This window comes from Mus caroli, unplaced genomic scaffold (assembly GCF_978045245.1).
Source record: "Mus caroli unplaced genomic scaffold, Mus_caroli_1 scaffold_1, whole genome shotgun sequence".
NCBI lineage: Eukaryota > Metazoa > Chordata > Mammalia > Rodentia > Muridae > Mus > Mus caroli.
In genome coordinates, this window is record NW_028227256.1 from 83934046 (window position 1) to 83955015 (window position 20970).

The window sequence follows — 20970 nt, forward strand, 5'->3', positions numbered from 1 at the left end:
TTAATTTGGTTAGATTGGGTTTTCTGTTTGTTTTTGATTCTTTAAATTTGTTAAATGTTTTTAAGTTACATATGGGATTTCGGTCCATTCATGATATTCTGGCATGGAGGGAAGCCAGACCCCCAAAGCATTGCATTCTAATATTTAAGTTAAATTTTATCTTTAGAATAGTTTTAGATTTTCAACTAACTTGAGAGAATAAGAAAGCACTCATATGTATCCTGCATATAGTTTCCTCTGTTGTTAATATCTTAAATTAGTATGGTGTTTTAGTAACAGTTATAAGGCCAATTAATTATTATTATCAAAACTCCATTGCTTATTCAGATTGCTTAAGAGTTTTCTAAACACCCTTTTCTGCTATAGTGTTCCATTCATAACTAACCACATTGAATTTAGCTGCCTTGCTTCCCCATGTCCTTCTTGGCTGTGACAGTTTATCATACTTAATTTTTTGAAATATGTTTTTAATTGAAATAAAATTATATCACTTTTCCTCCCTCTAGCCCTTCCTAGGTACCCTCTTTTGAACCCCTTCCATGCTTCCCCACTCTGGGGTGTGAGTGAGTGAGTGTGTGTGTGTGTGTGTGTGTGAGTGAGATATAGCTTGCTGAGTCTGGTTTTGTTGTTTGTATGTATGGTTTTAGGGCTGACCGCTCTTCCTTGGACAACCAGTGAGGCTGTTCTCCATCTCCCAGCACTCATTAGTTGCCTGTAATGTCTAGGGCTGGGACTCCTTGACATTTTCCCTCTTCCATGTTATCATGTCCCTTGATATTGCCACTGTCTCTGTCTTGTTGATGCAGCCATTTCTAGGAGACTGACAGCAGACTTCCTGGTGTTCTGGCTCTTACAGTCCCATCTTTTGTGATATTCTCTAACCTATGGATACAAGAGCTGTGATGCAGATGTATCCATCAGACCTGGGCTTCCCATGGTCTACTGATCTCGGCATTGTTGTGTCCATGTATGGATTTTTTGTTGTGTTTTGTTTTTGTGGTAGTCTCCATTTGCTGTGAAGAGAGGCTTCTATAATGAGGAATTGTAGCTTTACTTATGGGTATTAGGGTAAAATTTAAAATTTGTAGTAAGGAATTATTCGGGTCTAGCAACCTAGTGGTAGTAGATTCTTTTTTAAGGTCCATGACCTTGCAAGCCCCTAGAATTAGGCTGACTTTCCATTTTTATGCATGATTTCCCCTCTATTGAGTGGATATTACATCTTTAGACAGCTGTTGGTTGCCACTGCCATATGAGTGCTATTCATTTTGCCTTTTTGCGTACCTTGCCAATACTGGTAACTGTTATACAATGAACCTTTGAGTATTGAACCTAGCTCAGTCTTGCTAAGTATGTGTGCTTCTTTGATTTTTGATGACCTTGGTAATTTTAAGAAATACGTTTCAGTCTATTAGGCTATCCCTTTACTGAATTCCTTGAAGTTTTCTTATGAACAGAATGGGGTTTTAGGTGTTGGGCAGAAAGATCACAGAGGCAAAGTGTTGTGTTGTATTGTTTCTTCAGTGCCAGAGACTGAACGCAGGACCTTGAGAATGCTAAGCAAACCATCAACCCCTGAGCTACAACCCCAAATTCAATGGGGTGTTTGCAATACATTTTATGAAGGATACATGTAATATATTAACATGCCTATAACTGCTAACCTTAATCATTTAGCTGGTTCTAAACAAAAATTCCTTTAAAAGCCAAAATTATATTAGAAAAACAACATGTGTGTTAGTGCCTGGTACTGGTTATCATGCTCATTTTCTGATGCAGTGTTACCCCCACTGCGTGCCCCCCCCTTCAAGGTTGTGGGGTAAGGTTTTGAGACAGGGTGTGTATTACTGTGTAGTCTACTTTGGCCAGGAATTTGAAATATCTGACTCAGCCTCCCAAGTGCTGGGATTATAGATAGGTCTGTGTCACCATAACCACCCAAATGTTATTAGAAGGTTTTAGGAAGCAGTCCATCTTTAACAGAATTTGTGGATAGAGGAATAAATGCTAGAGTTAGTAGACTTTAAAGTACAAACACTGAAATCACCTCACGTGCCAAGGAGATGTGGCTGTAAGTCGTCCACTGAACATTATTCTGCTCTAACTCAGCGACATTGTCAGGGCTCAGGTCACTTGGATGTCTCTATTCCAGATCTTGGTGGGCTGACTTCTGCTTTTGTGTTTTTTACTTCAGGTTGGGACTTTTGCATGGGACCCTCTTGTTTAACCTCTGCCCCAAAAGAGAATGAGTTTTCTCTATATTCTTTTTTGTTGTTCATTAAGGGTGTCTTTAATAGAATTCTCCAAGCAGATGTCACCTTGACCTAAATCTTTACTGTTCCTAGTTACATTTGGAACCTTTGAAACAACATTTAGCATTTTAAGTCTCTGAGGTGGCAGAGTTAGGCTATAGGTTAAAACTGGTTTTGTTTGTAATGGAGATGTCCTTCTTGGCGGGGGGGGGGGGGGGGTGGGGGGGGTGGGGGGGGGGAGCAGTGGCAAAGATAGTCTAGGACAAGTGTCTGAAAGAGAAATTAGAAAGGAAATAAATCTACTTACCAAAGGCTCATAGCTAATCGCCATTTAGGAGAATGATTTGTCTGGACAAAGGGCATTCCAGGTATAGCAAAGCCTTTCTGCCAGGGGAGGACACTCAGCACTGAGGCAAATGAACCAGGCAACATAGTGAGCTTGTTTTGAGGGAGGCAAGCTGGAAGAAAATGAGTGCAGGTGAGGGGAAAGCAGTAGATGTTAAAGAATCAGTTAAGGAGAGATATTGTGAGGACTCTAGGGCCTGTGCCTCATAAAGACTGAGAGTCTATTTGATGATTTTTGAGGAGTCACTGTCTCTAGGCCCAGCTGAGGTCTTAGTGGCTTCTTGCAGAGCACCCTAGAAAGCTTGCTCAGCCCATAGTACTGAAATGACATTTCCAGGAGACTTTGTCCCAGCATGTGGTGAGCTACATTTGAGATCAGAACTTCCACCATAGACCTTCTAAGTGGCAGTTCTATAATCTGTTAAAGTCATATCCTGGAACACACAGACCTTTGTGACCCCTGTAAAGCTTGCTTCTTCCTAGTGTCATACTAAGCACGATTTTGCTTTATCATTTGTGTATCCCATCATGATTGACACCTTTAAAAGCAATATGGTTTATCCCTCTACAATTAATAAAACATATTTTTCCTCTTTGATTTTTCCTTCTGCAAAGGAAGAGGAGGCTGCCAAATGGGCCCGGGAAGAGGAAGAAGCCCAGCGCCGACTGGAAGAGAACCGGCTGCGTATGGAGGAGGAGGCTGCCAGACTTCGGCATGAAGAAGAAGAAAGAAAACGGAAGGAACTGGAGCTGCAGCGGCAGAAGGATCTGATGCGTCAGAGACAGCAGCAACAAGAGGCTCTCCGAAGGCTGCAGCAGCAACAGCAGCAGCAACAGCTTGCACAAATGAAGGTATAATTCTAGATACAAGAGGAACCACTTGGGTTAAATATTTTGTTGGCTATTTGGTTATCAACAAAACAGAATGTGATGCATTGTTAAGTGTTTAAAAGAAAACCACACATATATGAGGATGGGCCAAGCAGCGGTCTGGAACAAACAAGTTAGTTGACTTGGTCCTTTTCAGTAGGGTTCTGTGGCAGTTGAAGTCACTCCTCTTTACCATTTCAACACCACTGACAGAAAAACCAAATTGAAAAGAACATTAGCTGCTGCGAGAGCAGCAGGCACAACACCACCCTACTCTTCTAGTGGGAACCATGACAGGCTCAAAACAGGTGCCTTTGGGGACTTGTTAAAAACTGGGTAAAAACCAGGCCAACGATGTGGGTAGCACAGATCTTTAATCTCAGAACTCAGATCACAGAGGCAGACAGATGTCTTGAGTTAGAGGTGAGTGTGGTTTACATAGCAAGTTCTTGGCCAGCCGTATCTACACAATACTGCCTCCTTGCCCCTGCTTCCTTTCCCTCTTCCTCCCTCTCTCCCTCTCCCTCCCTCCCCCTCCCTCTCCCTCTCCCTCTCTCCCTCTCCCTCTCCCTCTCCCTCTCCCTCTCTCCCTCTCCCTCTCCCTCTCCCTCTCCCTCTCCCTCTCCCTCTCCCTCTCTCCCTCCCTCCCTCTCCCTCTCCCTCTCCCTCTCCTTCCCTCCCTCCCTCTCTCTCTCTCTCTCTCTCTCTCTCTCCCTCTCTCCCTCCCTCCCTCCCTCCCTCCCTTCCTTCTCTTTTTCTATTTTTCTATTTTTCTCTTTCTTTTTTTTTTAAGTGTCAGGGAGTAGAAATCTGAAAGTAAGTACTATTGGTGTTGAAAATGAATACTACACGTCTGCTAGAAAGGGTGTGGTGGTGAGGCTGAGTAGGAAGAGCCAGCGGGAAAGAGCTGCCTTGACCCAGTTGGCAAGCCCATTGTTGACTACCTAGATCTGAAGGGTGAGTGTCAGAGTACGGCAGAGCATGGAGTGAGAACTGCTCAGAGTTGAGTGGAGGGGAAAGTTAAGAGGATGTTGGCAGGTATGCTCTGCTAACTTCATGTTGAACCTGAAATTAGCTTTAGTCCCCCCTGTCTTCAAGGAACTCACAGGATAAAGACGTAAAGAGGGACTTGGAATCCAGTGTAGTGAGCAGAGAAGAGGAGATGACGTTAATAAGGCAGTGCTTCTCAGATCTATCCCCTGGATCTTGTAAGACAAGGAAATTATGAGAACTCAGCAAACTTGTATTTAAATATAAACTCTGATATTGGTAAAATATGAGAGTCACCATTATTCAGACTCCTTCCTGACCTAAGGCAGCTTTGGAACAGTCATTTTAGGAATAGAAAGAACTTTCAAGTTGAGTCGTTTATTTTGGGGGTGAGGGTTATGAGAGAGGTATTATGTCTTGAAAGTTAGAAACACTCCAGGAGAGATCTTGAAAGCAAATTACTAGAGTTGGAGAGATGGCTCAGTGATTAAACGTTCTTGCTAGCTACTTTCCCTAAGGATCTAAGTTCTATTCCCATTGACCACATTACAAAGCTCCCAGACATGTGCCTATGGCTTGAAGGGAGCAATTGCTCCTGGAGCTGGTCTTCACTTTCCCATGTGTTTCTTGAGGACTGAGCTCAAGTCCTGAGGATTTGGTGGGAGCCAAAAAACCTTTTTAAGAGGCCGTATTGCAGGCTGTAGTAACTGAGGTAAGGGGAGACAAAGCTCTGAGTAATTCTTACCATGTATGCCTGTTTCCTTTCTTTATAAAGATTTGAGACAGTTTACATATAAGCATTCTAAGTAAAGACAAAGATAGTCCCCATCCTCCTTTCGTCTTTTAGCTTCTCTGACCCTTCTTTGCCTCATCAAAGGACTGCTTTGAGAAAACTGCCATACGGTTACTATATTGGACCAAAATGGCTAAGGGCTGAGCTTGTTGATCTGTTGAGGACATTCATATTGCTAACATTCATGCCTATACCTGGCACTGTCACTTCTGTCCTCAGCTGTCTCTGCTATTTATAGACCCATTTTCCTGGGGTGCTGCTTAGTGTTCTTATCCATGCATATACTTCATACATACAAAAATAAAAAAACCAGGTTAGCATTGGGGTCTTTGCTGTTACTTTTTGTTTAAGCATTGTAAGATGTTTCTAAATTCAAGTTTACCATTTTATTGGCCAAAGAAGAGCACAGAATTCTCTTAAGAAAATCAGACTTTGAAAATTTAGGTTTTTAGGACCACATGTTTATATTTTGTTTTGCTAATTAATGTAAAGGATAAAGTAGGACATTTGATGTTTAAAACAAGGTAGGTTTTCATGACTAGAGCTACATAGTAGCCTGGTTGTGTTACCAGCAACTCTCTTTGTGAGAGATAGGATAGAAACTGCCCGGCCTTTCATTCGCTTTCTGCTACAGCATTCTGTTTGGAAATCCTGGGTTTCAACCCTCTCATTAGATCCTTAGATAATGGTCTTTTATGTATTAAAAAAAAATCTTAAACTAATTTAGTCACACTTTGTCATTTCTTTTGATTTTGACTCTGTTGCTAGATGTAACAGACTTCCACCTAAATGGGAGGAACATGTATTCATTAACATATATGTGTGTTTTTAGTTATTTTAAAATAAACATAGGTTGGGAGCACAAGAAGCAAGCCAACTTAGAATAATGTGGAAAAGGAGTTTTGAAATGAATATTGTTAAGTTGAGGAAAGTAGAAGATCTGAGCATAATGTTGTCACCCTTCCTTATCTCCTGACCCTCGCCTGCTTTGTCATGTGCTTGTTGTTTTTAGCTTCCCTCTTCGTCAACGTGGGGTCAGCAGTCTAACACAGCAACATGTCAGTCCCAGGCCACACTGTCATTGGCTGAGATCCAGAAGCTAGAAGAAGAACGAGAACGCCAGCTTCGAGAAGAGGTAAGCAGTAACAGCATCCTGGTTCCAGGCAGCTTAGTGTGCACTGTGGACTAACGGCTTTTGATGGTTACTGTCAGAATTGCTGGATGCCAGAAATTAGCTCAGTGTTACTAAACCTTGTAATGTGGTTTGGGCCCTTTGGCATATATGAAGATTTTAATAGGAATAATAAAAGATTGGGTAATATAACCATTTCCTGGAACTTTATCTTATGTGTCTGAGTGTTATGCCCACATGTGTGTCTGTGCACATGTGTGCTGTTCCTTGAGGAGCTTGCTTGCTTCCATGTGGATCTGGGTCCTTTGCAACAACAAGTGCTCTTAACCACTGAAAGTTCCAAACAGTCCTAGAACTTTCTAATGTAGCTCTTCAGCTTTTATTTACTTCATAAAGAAAAGTAGATAGCCTTACAGCTATGTCCATACAGAGAACACTAATGAACTCAAATAAATAAAAAGAAGCAGATATGAGATTTGAGAGGGGAGTTGGAGTTAGAGTGGGAGGCAGACATTTCCAAAATCCATATATATAAATAATAAATACTATAATATATATGTGTATGTGTGTATTCAGGATATACATGTATGTGTGTGTGTGTGTGTGTGTGTGAGAGAGAGAGAGAGAGAGAGAGAGAGAGAGAGAGAGTGAGAGTGAGAGTGAGTCACCCAGTAGGCCAAAGCATTTCTCTACCTTAAAATTGCCTTCTCACTTTAATGTAAAAACAAAGGATTAAACTTTACTTTTGGAATAACCTTCTTTTAGAGAAGAGGGTGTTTCAGAGCAGAGTATTTCTGTTTTCAAGGCTAGAAATCGTTGTCTCTGTTCATTGAAAAGTTAATGTGAACAAGAATCAGAGTCCCTCCAGGCTCCCCACGCATGCACAGTAGGCATTCTGTTGCTGAGCAATGTTCCAGCCAGTGTTTTGCCCTCAGCCCCACTTCTCAAAAGTTAGCATCTCACTCTGTTTATTTGAGTATATTCTTGGAACCTTTTATTGTCCTGTATCTTACAAGCATGAAATGCTTTTCCATGCTTATTTGTCACATGGAGAAACCCAAGATAGTGTTGCTAGCTTTCTCTTCTTTGGAGCACCCTGTCTGTGGCTCTCTAACCTGTCCAGTTTGGACATGCTCAGTGCTATACATCTCTTGATTTTATCTCCCCCCACCCTCCCCCCCATTGCAGTTGCAGTCAGTTGCATGATTGCCCTAGATAGATTTTGGTTTCTACTTTTTTCTGCCTGTCTTTGTACCATTATTGGTGGGCACATTTCCTCAGTTTAATATTTTATGTTTTCTGTTGTGCTTTTAGCTTATACTATCTTGTTTTAAATTTCTGAATTACAGTGCTTAGCTTTTTATTATTTTAGTGAATGCACCATCAACTTAGGGCAGCATTTTTCTGCCTTCCTAATGCTGCGACCTGTTATTAAAGTTCTTCATGTTATGGTGACCCCCAGCCATAAAATTATTTTGTTGCAACTTCTTAACTGTAATTTTGCTACTGTTATGAATAGTATCTGGTATTCAGGATATCTTGATATGTAACCCCTGTGAAAGGGTCATTTAACCCCTTCAAAGGTGTGGAGACCTATAGGTTGAGACCTGCTGCTGCTCTAGGGATATTATTTGCTGATAGCTTTAAAAAAGCCAATTCAGAGGTACAGAGATGGCTCAGCAGTTAAGAGTACTTGGCTGCTCTTGAAGCTTGATTCCTCACACCCACATGGAAGTTCGCCTCAATCTGTAACTTCAGTGCTCCTCGGTCCTGGTGCCGCACGAACATGGTACGCATGTATGCCTGCGGGCAAAATACTCATCTCAAACACATGAATTTGTTAAAGGCAATCCCTATTTTATTGAATTTATGCATTTATTTTGGTCCCTTCCTTTTATCTCAAAAGCATATGCTAAATGTTTAGTGGTTCTGAGCTATTTGTTAAGAGTCTCAGAGCTGGGCTGGTGAGATAGCTCAGTGGGTAAGAGCACCCGACTGCTCTTCCGAAGGTCCGGAGTTCAAATCCCAGCAACCACATGGTGGGTCACAACCATCCATAATAAGATCTGACTCCCTCTTCTGGAGTGTCTGAAGACAGCTACAGTGTACTTACATATAATAAATAAATCAATCAAAAAAAAAAAAAAAGAGTCTCGGAGCTTATCAGACATTCTGCTATACACGTCTTGTTGATACTGTTAGGTTTTCTGTGGGCTGTTTGTTGGGAGCTCCCTCTTTTATTTGTGCTTCAGCTTATTTGATGTGCTACACTGGTTATTAATAATGTGCTTTCCATCTTTATACATTTCTACCTAGATATTTATTTGTGTATGTGCACATACAAATGAAAGACATCAGGTGCTTTGTTTGCTTTCTTTGGTTTGTATTTTGTTTTGGAGACAATATCTCATTCCCCTGCAACTTTCACTAAGTAGGCTTCGCTGCTTAGTCCATGAAACCCAGGCATCTGTCTGTCTTTACCTCTGCAGTGCTAAATTGGTGAGCAGAGAATATACCAGTTTTTTTTTTCTTTTTCTTTTTCTTTTTCTTTTTCTTTTTCTTTTTCTTTTTCTTATTCCCTCTCCCTCTCCCTCTCCCTCTCCCTCTTTGTTTTTTGTTTTTTTCGAGACAGGGTTTCTCTGTGTAGCCCAGGGTGTCCTGGAACTCACTCTGTAGAGCAGGCTGGCCTCAAACTCAGAAATCTGCCTGCCTCTGCCTCCCAAACTCTGGGATTAAAGGCGTGCACCACCACGCCCAGTCATCCACACTTACTTTGTTATATGGGCTTCAGGGACTAGCCTCAGGTCCCCAAGCTTGCAGAGCAAGTACTTCACTCACTTAGCTGTCTTCCCTAGCCCTACTTTCTGATTAAAACATCTTGTCTGTGTCTGTTGTCCTTCACTGGTTTATGCTTTTATGAAGTCTATGTAGCTAGGCATCTGGTAAACACCAGAACTGTCAGTGCTTGGGAAACTGGCAGGAAGAGTTTCAATTCCAGACTTAGGTGGGCTCTGTATAGTGAAATCCCATCTCACAGCCACACACAAACAAATCTACAAAAAGTATATATTTACTTTCATTTTGGTGGAACTTTGAGAACATTTATTTTATTTCTGCACTTAACCAGAAAAGCCTTCTTTATTTGTAAGGATTCTATATTCAGTCTTTTGGTTTTCCCCTCACTACCACTTGGCATTTCGGTCTTAGTTTAGCCAAAAGGATTAACCCCATTTGGGTTTTAAACAGCTGTTGTGTCCAGATGCTTATAACTAGTGTAAAAACAAGTCCTGAGGTGGCTGCCCTTTTCCAACAGCAAAGACGTCAGCAGAGGGAATTGATGAAAGCTCTCCAGCAGCAGCAGCAGCAACAACAACAACAAAAACTCTCAGGTTGGGGAAATGTCAGCAAACCTGCAGGTACCACCAAGTCTCTACTAGAGATCCAGCAGGAAGAGGCCAGGCAGATGCAGAAGCAGCAGCAACAACAACAGCAACACCAGCAACACCAGCAATCAAACCGAGCCCGGAACAGCACAGTGGGTTTCTTTTCCTGAGCGCACGCTCATTGACTGCTTCTTGGTTATCTTTCAAACTGTCCTTTGGATATCGTTAACGAAAGTCTTTTTGTCTTTTTAACAGCATTCCAACCTGCACACCAGCCTTGGGAATTCTGTATGGGGCTCTATAAACACAGGTCCTTCTAACCAGTGGGCGTCTGAGCTAGTCAGTAGTATCTGGAGTAATGCAGACACCAAAAACTCCAACATGGGGTTTTGGGATGATGCAGTGAAAGAGGTGGGACCTAGAAATTCAACAAATAAAAATAAAAACAACGCCAGTCTCAGGTAGGGCTCATAATGAGTACACCCATGTACCTTGATGGGTGGGAGAAGAGGGAGGGTGGGAGAAGGGATATTAGATACAGTTTCTGCTTACGCTTCATCTATGCCCAAGCATGGAACTCATAATTTTGGTGATTGTTTTCTACCCAGTGAGACACACTTGATTGTTCCCTGGGCTTTTCCTACTGCTCAACACTTAATTCTTTTGCCTACTACATGGTAACTGTCTGCTAATAATAAAAAGGGAACACTTTTTGTTGTTAACAATGTTTTCTCTAGGTAACCTTGGTGGTTTTTTTTTTTTGTTTGTTTTTTAGTTTTTTTTCTAATTTGTATGTTTAAGCTGTACTAGAATGAACATTCCAAATACTTCTGTAATGGCCCTAAACTTACTATATGGCAAATTAATAATATTTCATCTTCATCTTTCTTTCCTTGGTAGCCAGTGCTGTTGGATGAGCATGGGTCTGTTATATTCATGAACTCAGATCCCAGCACTGACACTTAGTAGCTGTGTGACCTTGGGCAAGAGAGAACCTCTTTTGGGCCTCAGTTCCCTCATGGGTAAAATGAAGATAATAACTTTATGAGTGTAGTTGTAAGGAGTCAACAAACACACATGAAGTAGTAAAGTGCCTGGCATATAGTAAGTACTTAATAAATGGTGGTGGTGTCGGATCCGTTTTGATTGAAGACTTAAGGTAAACACATAGTTTATTGAGCTTCTTTGCCAGGCACTGTTATGTTCCAGGCCTTTGCTCGAGTATCTTCATTCCTTATTATAACGCAAGGAAGTATTGGTGCCATTTTGCATATGAGGAAACTGAGGCTTAGTAAATTTAACAGCTTACCTAAGGACATGGAGGAAGAACTTCATTATCTTCTCAAAATAGAAGCCCTGTAGACTAGGATATTAGCAGAGGTTAGTTTTTAAGGAGGTATCCAATCAAAATAATTGAATTTTTTTTTTCTTGTATAGAACTAAGAATTGGCTTACTGGGCAGCTGTCCATGTTGCCTATACAGTATTTATGGTATTATAGTATCATCACGTAGTAACAGTTTCTGGGAATATAATATCGCCCTATTGTTTTGCTTTAGTAAATCTGTAGGTGTGTCTAACCGGCAGAATAAGAAAGTAGAAGAAGAAGAAAAGTTGCTGAAGCTCTTTCAGGGAGTAAATAAAGCCCAAGATGGATTTACCCAGTGGTGTGAACAGATGCTTCATGCCCTTAATACGGCAAATAACTTGGATGGTAAGAATTGGGGAGGGAATCCCAGCATGTGGATTCAGAGAGCAGGGCCTTACAATGAGGTCAGCAGGTTGGAGCAGTAAGCCAGAATGTAGAGGATGAATTCTGTGGGGGCCAATCTGCACTGTCCACTAAAATCTTGACTCTTGTAGCATTACTTGAATTGCTATGGAAAAAACAAAAAAGTCCTATAAAATGATGCTCCAATAAATTGTGAGCAGTTACCAAGGATTACCTGCCAGCTGAGGCTGCCTTAATAAAGTGCAGAACAAAGGAAGCCATTGTTTCCCATCACCCATTTCATGGGAAATATTTGCAGCTACAATATCATGTGTAAGAGAAAGTTAAATGTCATAGTTGGGAACCAAAGTCAGCCTGCCCAATAGAGTACCAAAGCAGTGTGACATCATTTCCTTTTTGCTTTGGGAGGTGATGGAAATTGTGAAAGAGTAAGTAGACTTGCTTTGTATGGGCTGAAACTGCAGAAATAAAGGCACAATTTCAAGAAAAGCATATTTGTAAACAGAGAGCTAGCTCTTTAGATGGAAGTAAGTCCCCTTCCCACCCCTAGATGATCAACAGTGACTGTTGGTTGTCTAATAGAAGGGATTGTCTTAGCTGACAGACCAATGTGATAGCTGCCTTAAAGCCAGCAATCTTCAACACTGAACAGTGGAGAATTGGCCGGCTCCTTTGCCTCATTACCACATTAGCTAAGACTCTGAAGGTCTTCAGAGAAAACAGATTTGCGTAGTAGTGATGCCTGCCATCCATTAAGCACCTACCATGTGCTAGGCACTAGCTGGGCTAACCCATTGTTATCCCAGACACTCATTTTTTTTTTTTGCAGTAAATTGTGAAGATACCTTTACAAGGTAGGTGATATTATCCCCATTTTATAAATTAGGAAACAGAGGCTCAGAATGGTTAAGTAACTCATCAAGGTCACACAGCCAGCAGACTTCAGAATCAAGTTTTAAACCCATGTCTGTCTAACTCTGGTGTTTGTGTTTTTTCTGAAACCACACAGTTTCCATTTTCCACTTAAAATACATAATACCCCAATTAATTACAAGTTTCAGAAGATGTATATCTGGATCTTAAGTAACTGTCATGGTAGCTGGCATCCATCATCACACTTAATAAGTTGAATTAAAGGAAAAAAGGGAAGAATCCTCAAATTACTTTAGTTTTAGACAAATGCCTGTCAGTCATTGTAACATGTAGTTCAACCAACATTATGTTTAGTGAAGTCTGGTGTGTGTGGTATGTGTTTGATGCTGCTGTTGTGGAGTGCTCAACACTGATGGGTCTCTTTCATTTGTATTAGACAGATGAGAGTCTCTCCCACAGCAGCTGCAGAGCCTTCACTTTCCTGCTGTGGTAGTATGGTGACATATTAACACAGAGGCTGTGTCTCTGTACATGGGTTTGTTTTATTGTCCCATCTCACGTCTTCTTCCCTCTTTTACTGCAGTTCCCACGTTTGTTTCTTTCTTGAAAGAAGTGGAGTCTCCTTATGAAGTCCATGACTATACCCGGGCCTATTTAGGAGATACTTCCGAGGCCAAGGAGTTTGCCAAGCAGTTCCTTGAACGCCGTGCCAAACAGAAAGTCAACCAGCAGCGTCAGCAGCAGCAGCAGCAGCAGCAGCAGCAGCAGGTATAAAGTAACAGTGTGTACAGTACCTGTGAGTAGGAATGTCTATAAATGTTGAGAAGACAGAGAAGTTTAAAAAAAATTATTTTTATGCATCTAAAACTTTTCAAAATCTGTGTGTCCTTCACAGTACATGTCTGTGTAAATGTTCCAGATAGCAAAAAAGTACCTGAGTGGGTTTTTTGTTTGTTTGTTTGTTTGTTTGTTTGTTTGATTCATACATATGTTTTAGTTGGGCTGCAGATCATAACCCATGTATTGCTATATTCAATCCTGACAGCAGTGTCACTGTATATGGGCTATGGCAGGTATTTCCTATGCTGTTAAAGGAGATATGAAGGCACAATTGATCTTTGTTCCTTGTTGTAGCTTTGTTCTAAACCAGTGCTTCTCAGCCTTCCTAATGTTGCAGCCTTTTAATATGGTTGTGGTGACCTCCAGCCATATAGTTATTTTCATTGCTACTTCATAACTGTAATTTTGTTGCTGTTTTGAATCATGTTGTAAATATCTGAAATACAGGATATCGGATATACATACAGCCCCTGTAAAAGGGTTGTTTGACATTCCCCCCACCACCAAAAAAAAGGGGTCATGACTCTTGTCTGGTTTAGAAGCACTGCTCTATGAAGTCTGAGTGAGTAGGGAATCGGAGCACCGGCACTGCCTCTATAAAGTACACAGGGTTAAGTTCTTAAGTCTCATCAACACAGTGTCTAACTGGTGCATAGTGTGTCTCAAGATCTTGTCAGAGGCATTGTTGACAGTGTTGATTCCTTAATACTGATGCAGTGCGGCTGTCATTCTCACTTGTACATCTCACTGCACATCTTCTCCCTTGGATGCAGCACAGTCTTTCTGGGCTCAGAAGTACTCCATAGCATCTAAGCCTTAGACTTGGAGGCCAAAACAGAGATGTGAAAGCATTGTACTAGATGACTGACAGAAAGAGACACATGCTTATAGGGTGTGACTTGAAGTAGGAAGGTGGATACTCCCTTGCCCTTTGTCAGCTGAGAGCATGTGCCTTGGGGGTTAAAGATTGTTTTGCCTCTCTGAGCAAGTGTGCTCATAATGACAATAAAAAATAAACTTCAGTGACTTTACAAATGTGGGATCTTTGAGGGCTGGTAATATTTGTTTTCTGAAAGACAAATTGGCAAGGTTCATAAAGAGGCTAAAAATATTCATATCCTTGAACCACATTGTTCTATTAGACATGATAACAGTGTTGTAGATCCTATCTGAAGATGTGGGAAAATACAGTGTAGCACAAGGCATTTTAGATCTGTGTGAAGCAGACTTAGGGCTAAATTAAGAGGCAATGTCAGGTCTCCAATACCAGAACACAGTAGAACAGATGTCTTGGGACATTGCAGGAGCATGAGGTATGAAGTAGTGCAGAAAACACTGCACCTGTGGGGTGCTCTCCTGTATGCCCATTTAGTCCACAGTGCTTTCTCTGCTCCTCCCGTGGCACTGCCCCTGATCTTTGAACTGGAATCTAAGAACAACAAGAACAAAGGATTAATGAGCTGTCTTATAGTTTAACCAGTTAGCCAGTGTGTGGGCAGTATTCAGGTAACAAATCCATTCTGGGATTTCCTGTATAAGTAACATGGCTTTGGCCTTTAGTGTACCACCAACTGGTTCTCTGACTTGTGTACTAGAGAACGACCATTTTTTGCTGTGAGTCAGATGTGTGTATTACCATAGTGTTGATAACTATATGCTGTGAATTGCATTTCTTTTGTTTGTTCCCTTGTTTTTGTTTGTTTGGGTTTTTTGTTTGTTTGGTTGGTTGGTTGGGGGTTTTTTGGTGTTGTTTGGTTGTTTTGTTTTTTCCACAACAGGGTTTCTCTGTGTAACCCTGGCTGTCCTGGAACTTGCTCTGTAGGCCAGGCTGGCTTTGAACTCACAGAGATCTACCTGCTTCTGCTTCCTGAGTGCTGGGATTAAAGGTGTGAGCCACTATTGCCCGACTATATTGCATTTCTTAATGGATGACATAGACAACTGCATCCAATGGAAAACTTAGGGCTTCTGTTCTGATAGAGCTGAAGTGAAAGCCTGAAGGTCTAGGAGAGACTTTGTAGAGATAGCAGGCATTAAGTAGAGTGTTGAGAGTGAGGGCTGGTAGCTCAGTGGCCCACTCTTAGTGCTGGGACTGGGGTAGGGTTTTTTTTTTTTTTTTAAGATTTATTTTTAAAATAGTTTAAAATTATTTTAAATTGTATGTTGTGGGTCAGTGAGTATATACACATGAGTACACACAAGATCAAACATGCGATACCCCTGAAGCTGCAGTTACAGGAAGTTATAAACTGCCTAATAGGGAAGCAGCCTCAGTCTTCTGCAAGAATAGTATGCACCCTTAACCACTGAACCATCTCCTCAGCCAGAGGATTTTTGTTAACAGACTCAAACTTGACAAGGCAAAGGCAAGCCAGCCATTTTCTTAGAGCAGTCCATATCCATGTGCACTGTATAATTGTAGTTGTGTTGTGTTGTGTCTTGTTTCATAGGACTCTGTCTGGGGGATGAACCATAGTACACTCCATTCGGTATTTCAGACCAATCAAAGCAACAACCAACAATCAAATTTTGAGGCTGTGCAAAGTGGCAAGAAGAAGAAAAAGCAGAAGATGGTTCGAGCAGATCCCAGTTTATTAGGTAAGACTAGGCCTGGACTCTCAGGTGGGGTGGGAGGAAGGTTTTGGGTGCTGACAGTAACCAGATACATCGCTGCAGTCTTTCATGTAAAGATTCATTTTACTATCTGGTTTTAAGAATAGACAATATTTCCTGGGTGTGTAAGTGTAGGAGATTTGCCCATGTGCTAGGATAGACAAACTAGCAGTATGATTCTGGTCCTTCAAACTTTAAAGCCTTACTTAGAATTTCATGCAAAGATAACAAAAGTGGACAACAACAGTAGAGCTAGTTGAGAAGTTCAGGTGCTGATTCCGGCTGGAAGCAGATTTTCAACGAAGCAGTGCTTGTTACGTCCACTTTCTGTAGGTCCTGGGCAGCTGCACTGCCAGGACACCCACTTGTCTTGGCCAGTGAGCTGCAGGCCTTCTCCACTCTTCTGTGGTAGATGCCTCCCTATCTAGTACTGAGGGCTGTTGTCCTCATATGCAGCAGCTTCCTAAAAAAGCAGATGCCTAAATTAGGGCTGTAAATGACACCAGGGATGGTAGGGAACAGTATTTCATAAGTAATGAATGTAAGTTGCTTTGTTTCTTAAATTTACCCAACAAACCCACAAATAAATAAATAAAATGAATGAATGAACAAACAAACAAATAAATAAATAAATAGTGATAAATGAAATCCTTCGCTGCTTTTGAACATGAAGTTAATGGAAACTTGGCTGTCATAGTCGATTTTCTTCTTCTCTGGAGTGTTAATATTAAACATGGGTCAGAAACTATAAAATTCGGACAGATAGAGCTGAGCAGATTTCTAACTACTTGCAGCTGAGAAGCCCTTGTGATTTTAGCTTACAGGTGTGAGAGGCTGCTCCATGGGTGTTTGTCCTTGCAGTGTGGTCTTGGTCTTCTGCCAGAGACCCCAGCAGGGATGTCAACATCCCTCAGTACAGTGGGAGATGGGTCAGTTCTCTCAGACTTGGAGTCCTCCCTAATCATGCAGGGGAGGACAGCCAGCACAGGAGGAGGAGCAGAGCTTCCCAGTGAAGCCAAGTCACTGCCTACTTACCCCTCTTTCTGGAAATGCCTCTGAAAGTTTTTAATTATCTTTCAATTTTTATGCTTATTCATTTTCATATATTACTTTCCAATGGGTGTATTCCCTGCAAATTTATAGGTTGAGAAAATTTTCCATGCACATACTGGAAAAATAGGTTCCAATTTGATCTAAAGTGACCACGGAGAGCAGACTGCAAAGGAACCAGCAGAGGGAGCCCCAGCCTCACTTCACTTTTAGGCGCCCTTCACTCTTTTCTGGTCATACTAATTGTAAGGGTTCCCAGGGGGGCCGTGTAAACCATTTGGGTATAAAATATATAGCTTCCTCTCAGTCAGACTCCCCTTTGTAGAAATACAAAGACGTTGTCATAATCCTAAAAGGAAGCATGAGGGTGAGTGTTGTAGACCTAGTAGAAAGTGGTCTGTGGAGCAGCAGAGTGAGGAAATGCCCTGCCTTCATGGCACTCACAGGCTGCTGTTGCTTTTTGAAGTTGGAAGGCTAAGTTTATGCCTGACTGAGCTTCTAAATCAGTTAAGTCAGAGCATGTCTGCTAAAAAGCCTCACCTCATAATCAGCACAGTATAACATCAAATAATCTTTATTTCTCAATAGCTTTCTCTTTTCCTATCTTGATTAATATTAGTTGATTTTTAAATTACATTTCTTCTGTGGTATGCAACTTGTTGTTTCTATCTCACTTAATTTGAACTGAAATCAAACAAACCTGCTTCAGAATAATAAAGGCAATAAATAGCTCATTTCATAGACTGCTGGGCTTTAGGTTTTTAGACTTACCAAGTAAAACCATCACCTGACAGATACAAACACTAAGCCTTTCAGTATTTCCAAGGGAAGAATGGGCTCTCAGGTGGGTGATGAGTTTCTGGTTGAGACTTTGTATGGAGTTTGGTGTACTCACATCTCTCTGTGTGTATGGCCTTGTCACACAGCACCTTTCTCCACAGCTTCTTGGTTAGTAAACAGGCTTGTTTATTTTTTTAAATCTTATTTTTGATCCTGTTAATTAAGCTATCTTATTATGCAAGACTTTATTTGTTATTAGAACATTTCAAATGCGTATTTATTTGAAAATTTAAACATTGAGGTACAAAATGAAGGTGTAAAAAACCCACCCAGTACCAACAACCGCAGTAGAGTGGAGGGCGTTGACTGTTTGCTTTTGGCGTCCACATAACAGCTGAAACAGTTGAGGATTCATCCAGGGCTAAGGAACTGGGAAGCTTTCTTGGAGTTGCTCACTCTCAAGAGGCCTATCACTAAAATTCTTATCAACTTATGGTTATGGATTTTATTGTAAAAGTCCCTTCATGTGACCAGTAGTGTTAGGTATTCCAATGTCACAGTGTTTGTGAATACTGTCGGTGATGCCTCTCCTAAACTGATTCCATTCCAGTCTGACCAGAGATCCTTTTCTGCATAAGTCTGCTTGTATCTTTCATCTTGTCTTTCTTCTGTACCCAGTTTAGTGTAAATCTTAAGCATAAGAGACTTAAATTCCAGCCAGCTGCTTGAAATTGAACCACTTGGCAGTTGCTCATAAACTTATTTTGTCTCTTGTAGGGTTTTCAGTCAATGCCTCGTCAGAGCGACTGAACATGGGTGAGATTGAGACTCTGGATGACTACTGAGTTCCTGCCGCTGTGCCACCCTTCCCACTCCTGCCTAGTGACCATGGTTTCTCCTCATTGGACACAACATACGTTCACCATTTTCTCTGTCACCCTGCAACAAATCACAGAACCAATCATCTCAGGCTTTTTTTTTTTCCCTAGCCCTTTGTGTCCAAGATTACTTTAAATCACTGTTGGTGAGCATCTCAGACTGTTCCTAAGTGGACCAGACCCTTGTCTCGGGGGCAGCAGTTGGGGATGCTCCCCAGCAGAGCTAATGTTGCCAGCACACATTCACTGTGCGTTGATTCCATCTACTGTCTCCTGGAAGTGTGTTGGAATCTGCCAACAGCAGATCACTTTCTCTTACCACTGTTCTTGTTCTGTTTTGTTCTTTCTCCCCACCCCTCTGTTTCACCCCATACCGACAAAGGGCCTTAACTGGTGCAGTCATGAAGAGAGTTAATGGCTAATAGACATTGGCCAGCAACAAATCACCCCTGGGCAGTAACTTCTCTATTGCCACAGGCAGGCAGAACTCTGTCTATAAGTTGCATGACCATTGTTAACGTGGGGATTGCATCAGAGGCCCTGAGAGGGGTGTAGATTGGCTTGTTTGATGTTGCACACCCTCGCTGTTCTTTCTGAAGAAAGGATGTGTGTGTTCTTCATTAGATAGTGACTTTCTAAGCAAGCTGTGTTCTTCCCTAACATATTCCAACGTTACTCCTGGACAAAAGAAACCCTATGGCCTGGGACAGGGACTTAATTTTCCTTTCATATAAAAACTGATCTCCCCTCCTCCCATAAATATTTTTACTTCAAAGGACTAGGACCAGTTTGTTTTGGGCCCTTATGTGAAAATTTGTCTCGTTTTAAGAGGCATCTTTACCATATGTATGAATTTGTGTAATTTCAACTCGGATGGGGATAAACTTTTGCTTCTGATAAAAGCTGGGAATTTCATCTGTTCCTCAGAGCACTGTGTGCATGTTTTGCCATGGCCCTGAAAAGGTCTTGTGAAAAGATTCTGGGATGGCAAGTTGTTTGCCTTTTCTGAAAAGAGAACGTACAAAGCCTGACCATCTTTAAGACCTTCATCCATGGAAACCACTATGCAGGAGGATGCAGTGGGGTATGGGGATGGCAGGCACAGGAATGGGAGGCCTGCTCCATAGCAAGTCCCAGTGTACTCAAGCTCTGTACAAACAGACTCTGACTGCTTCTGCTCCTCGCCTGATGAACATCACCTGGGATAGTCTAACACCTCGGCGGCAGCTGTGGGTCGGCTGGGCCTGTGCAAGTGGTGCTGTGGTGGGCAGTTCAGCATCTGTACCTGGACAAGGCTGGAGTTGCTCTCAGAGCAGTTTGGTATTGGAAGATTATATTTGGTTTCTATTTTTATTATTTTGCATCACCATTCTCCCTATCCCTTCTTGCCTCTCTCCCTCCTAAATGTGTACAATAACTATACAGAGACTGCTACAAACTTGTAAATAGTTTTTGGATCAAATAGCATAAGGAGATAGAGAACCATTAAAATGTGAGACTCCTCTCCTTTGCTTTGTAAATTCAAAAGGGGGGGTGGGGAAGAGGGATAGTTAAAATGTTTACAAAACTTTAAGCTCCCTCGGAACTTTTGCCAGTGTGGAGGAAAATAAAAAAAATTAAATAAAATGTGTTGTGGTCTCTCTGAGCGTCTTGTACTCGCCTCTCTTGAGGCCCAGCTTGGCATGAAACTCTCCCTCTTGATGGCATGGAGCAGCCGTGGCACCACAGGCTTTGGAGATGAGAAGCAGCCTGGGCCACTCTGAGAGGAGCAGTGACTAGGCCTGTGTTTGGGAAGGTGGAGTCCAGTTGAAGGTTGGGAAGCCTTCTGTACTGAGCTGGAGACTGGAGACTGCTTTTGAACCACAGACCCTCAGAATGTCCTTCCCTGAACTTGTCCAGCTCTTCTAAATCAAACTCTCTCTGTTCCAGCAAGATAAAAATAAATGTAAAAACAAGCTGGGGTAGAGTGGACATATTAGGAGAACAGAGCCATCTTAGTCATGGAGTGTGTCCTTTGTTTAACCAAGAGCCTTTTTCTTTTTTCCCCACTTACTTCCCAGTTAGTGAACACCACTTTTCTGGGAACATTTTTCATCTCTTGATTACGCATTTTTATACTCCTTTTCAATTGTTTCCTTCATTATTTCTTGCAGGGGTTCTTTTGTGGAGGGGCTGTCAAGGAGTTGCTGGGGATAGTACTCCGGGCATGGCACATGCTAAGCTTGCATTCTGCTACTGGGTATTCTAGGGGATTGGGTCAGAACCCTTGCATATAACAAAATCTTAACTGTCTAATTCAAAGAGGTGTACTTTTTTGCATATAATCTACATCTTCCAGTATACTTTAAAATCGCCTGTAGATTATTTGAAATGCCCCAGTTCGTGTAAATGTTATGTAAGAAAATAATGACTTGAAAACTATGTTCAATACTGCTGTGAT

The 20970-nt window shown here is 41.6% G+C and overlaps 1 protein-coding gene across 8 annotated transcripts in view; it reads left to right on the forward strand.

The window, feature by feature from the left end:
- The window catches only part of Gigyf2 (GRB10 interacting GYF protein 2), a 129393-nt gene extending 109239 nt beyond the window's left edge, over positions 1-20154 (forward strand). For 4 of the 8 annotated variants that reach the window (XM_085839159.1, XM_021170952.3, XM_021171080.3 and 1 more), the window contains 8 exons: positions 3213-3449; positions 6263-6385; positions 9696-9917; positions 10021-10226; positions 11324-11478; positions 12953-13137; positions 15660-15807; positions 18430-20149. In XM_085839159.1, coding sequence (XP_085695285.1) covers positions 3213-3449; positions 6263-6385; positions 9696-9917; positions 10021-10226; positions 11324-11478; positions 12953-13137; positions 15660-15807; positions 18430-18497 — 1344 coding nt within the window. In that variant the 3' untranslated portion in view covers positions 18498-20149. Of the gene's footprint in view, positions 1-3212; positions 3450-6262; positions 6386-9695; positions 9918-10020; positions 10227-11323; positions 11479-12952; positions 13138-15657; positions 15808-18429 lie in introns of those variants that run through there. The other 4 variants (XM_029478474.2, XM_085839161.1, XM_021171109.3 and 1 more) reach the window with 4 other exon arrangements.
- Positions 20155-20970: the final 816 nt, after the last annotated feature.